Below are 2502 nucleotides of genomic sequence, written 5' to 3'. Positions count from 1 at the left end.
GTCTTTATTCTTTCCATTTGCATTGTTATAACTATTATTATGTATTATTTTATTTCCTTGTTACAATGTTCCACAATATATTATACAATATTATTTGCTTGTTGTTTTTATTCAGTCTTTGTGACCCCATTGGGGATTTTCTTGGGAAAGATGTTGAAGTGATTTGCCATTTCCTTCTCCAGATCATTTTATAAATGGTGGTTCTGAGGTAAATGGGTTTAAGCATCTTGCCCAGGGTGACCCAGTTGGTAAGTTACTAATGTCAAGATTTGAACTCAAGTCTGTCTGACCTCAGGTCCATTGATCCACCTAGTTATCCTCCTTTCCCATGGCATCCCTTCATATAAGTCTTTCTATTCTTCTTTGCATTGATCTTACTTGTCATTTCTTATAGGACAGTGATATTTCATTACATTTTATTTTTCTCTCCCCTTCCTCATTTTTATCTTATTAGGTCTGGTTGCTGTCATTCTATTAATCTGGATCTGGTAAAATGGATGACACAACAGAACTGAGGACAGATGGAAATTCACTCTTAAAGGCTGTATGGCTAGGAAGGCTTAGATTAACTAGACTCCTACTGGAAGGTGGAGCCTATATTAATGAAAGCAATGACAAAGGGGAAACTGCACTCATGGTGGCATGCATTACTAAGCATGTAGACCAACAAAGCATCAGTAAGTCCAAGATGGTCAAATACCTGTTAGACAATAGGGCAGACCCTAATATTCAAGATAAGTCAGGAAAAACTGCTCTCATTCATGCTTGTATTAGGAAGGCAGGAGGAGAGGTAGTTTCCTTGTTATTGGAAAATGGTGCTGATCCTAGTTTAGAAGACCGCTCAGGAGCATCAGCTCTGGTTTATGCCATCAATGCTGATGACAAGGATACTCTGGCACATCTCTTGAAGGCCTGCAAAGCAAAAGGAAAGGAGGTGATCATCATAACAACTAATAAATCATCTTCAGGAACCAAAACAACCAAACAGTATCTTAACATCCCACCTTCACCAAAGTTTGAAGACAGACAATCACCTGCTTTGTGCATGTCCCCATCTGACATTGAATTAAAGACTGCAGGTTTGGGATCTCCACCCAGAGAAAATGAAGATGATTTCTTTAGCCTCCATTCAGGGCGTTCAAGTGGGTGCCATGCTATCAAAGTTCCCAGTGAAGCCTTGTCACCCACCAGTAAAGTTGGTAACCTCAAACGAGCTCGCTTGCCCCAATTGAAGAGGCTGCAGTCAGAACCCTGGGGTTTGATTGCACCATCTGTGCTAGCAGCTTCTTCCCATCAGGAGGAGACCAAGAGTGTCTGTGCAGATGATGAAGTCATCATGGGCATCAATGACTTATCCTTTTCCAAAAGGGCACCCCTCTCAAGGAACAACAGCATTGAAGGCAAAGACTCTACTCTCTTCCCCACTGTCACGGACCAAGTTTTAAAGATCCCATCCACTTCTGCACCAGCATCTTGGAAAGCAGCTTATGAGAAAAATCAACCCATCCATCAGCGCCTAGCCAGAAGGAGTACTCTTCCTTCTGATCAAGATAATTCAAGCATTACCAACCCGGCATCAGCCACCATTAAGGATTCAACTTCTCTCAGAAGGTTAGAAAATGGTCACTATGATTCAGATATACAGCTCTGTGGTGACTCAACCAATTCCATGTCCCTTGATAATGGTAAAGTACCAATGGATTGGAAAAAACTCAATAGCTCTCACTTGGCTTTATTTAATGGTTCTCGGGAATCTCTGGATGGGGTGCCTAGCACTTCCCCAGGCTCAGTTCGTCGAAGGCCACCCAATTTGTTGGAAAGACGTGGTTCTGGAACTCTTTTACTTGATCATATTTCTCATACCAGGCCTGGATTTTTGCCCCCTTTAAATGTGAATCCTAATCCACCCATTCCTGATATCAGGTCTAACAGCAAGCCTTCTTCCCCACTTACTAGTGGCTTAAAACCTATGATCCCTGTTGCTCCAAATTCACCAAAGAGAGTTGATTTAAGAAGCAAAAAGAAGCTAATCAGAAGATATTCTATGCAGGTTGAACAGATGAAGCAACTGTCAGATTTTGAAGAAATTGTAACCTAGTAGCTATATTTTAGAGGGTTTTTTTCCAAAAAACATCTAGATAGTTTGCAAAAGGAACACTCTTTTAGACCAGTACAATAATGTAGATCATTGCTGCACAAAAAATATTCCTTAATGTTATTCTATTGCTGCTTCAGAATAGATACATGTGTGTACATGCATATCCACACATGAATATATAACTTGCATATACACATACACATGTATAAACACACATATATGTATGATGCTACTCCACCACTACTGAAATCATCATTGAGTTTTTAATGGTCCTCTGTAGCATGTGGTAAATTGGATTATGAGATGATTTTAAAATGTTTTTGTTATGAATGAAAAAAATTTTGAATTCTGAAAGCAACATTGCAAAATAATCATTTGAGCCAGTAACTCCAAACATTTTCTGT

At 39.6% G+C, this 2502-nt stretch overlaps 1 protein-coding gene across 1 annotated transcript; it reads left to right on the top strand.

The window, feature by feature from the left end:
• The first annotated feature begins 493 nt into the window (after positions 1 to 493).
• ANKRD34C (ankyrin repeat domain 34C) lies at positions 494 to 2098 on the top strand. The gene has a single exon (XM_074231919.1). It carries the CDS (start codon positions 494 to 496, stop codon positions 2096 to 2098), a length of 1605 nt encoding a protein of 534 aa, XP_074088020.1.
• Positions 2099 to 2502: the final 404 nt, after the last annotated feature.

Source organism: Macrotis lagotis, chromosome 4 (genome assembly GCF_037893015.1).
Source record: "Macrotis lagotis isolate mMagLag1 chromosome 4, bilby.v1.9.chrom.fasta, whole genome shotgun sequence".
Taxonomy (NCBI): Eukaryota; Metazoa; Chordata; class Mammalia; order Peramelemorphia; family Peramelidae; genus Macrotis; species Macrotis lagotis.
This window is presented reverse-complemented; position numbering and strand designations above follow the sequence as displayed.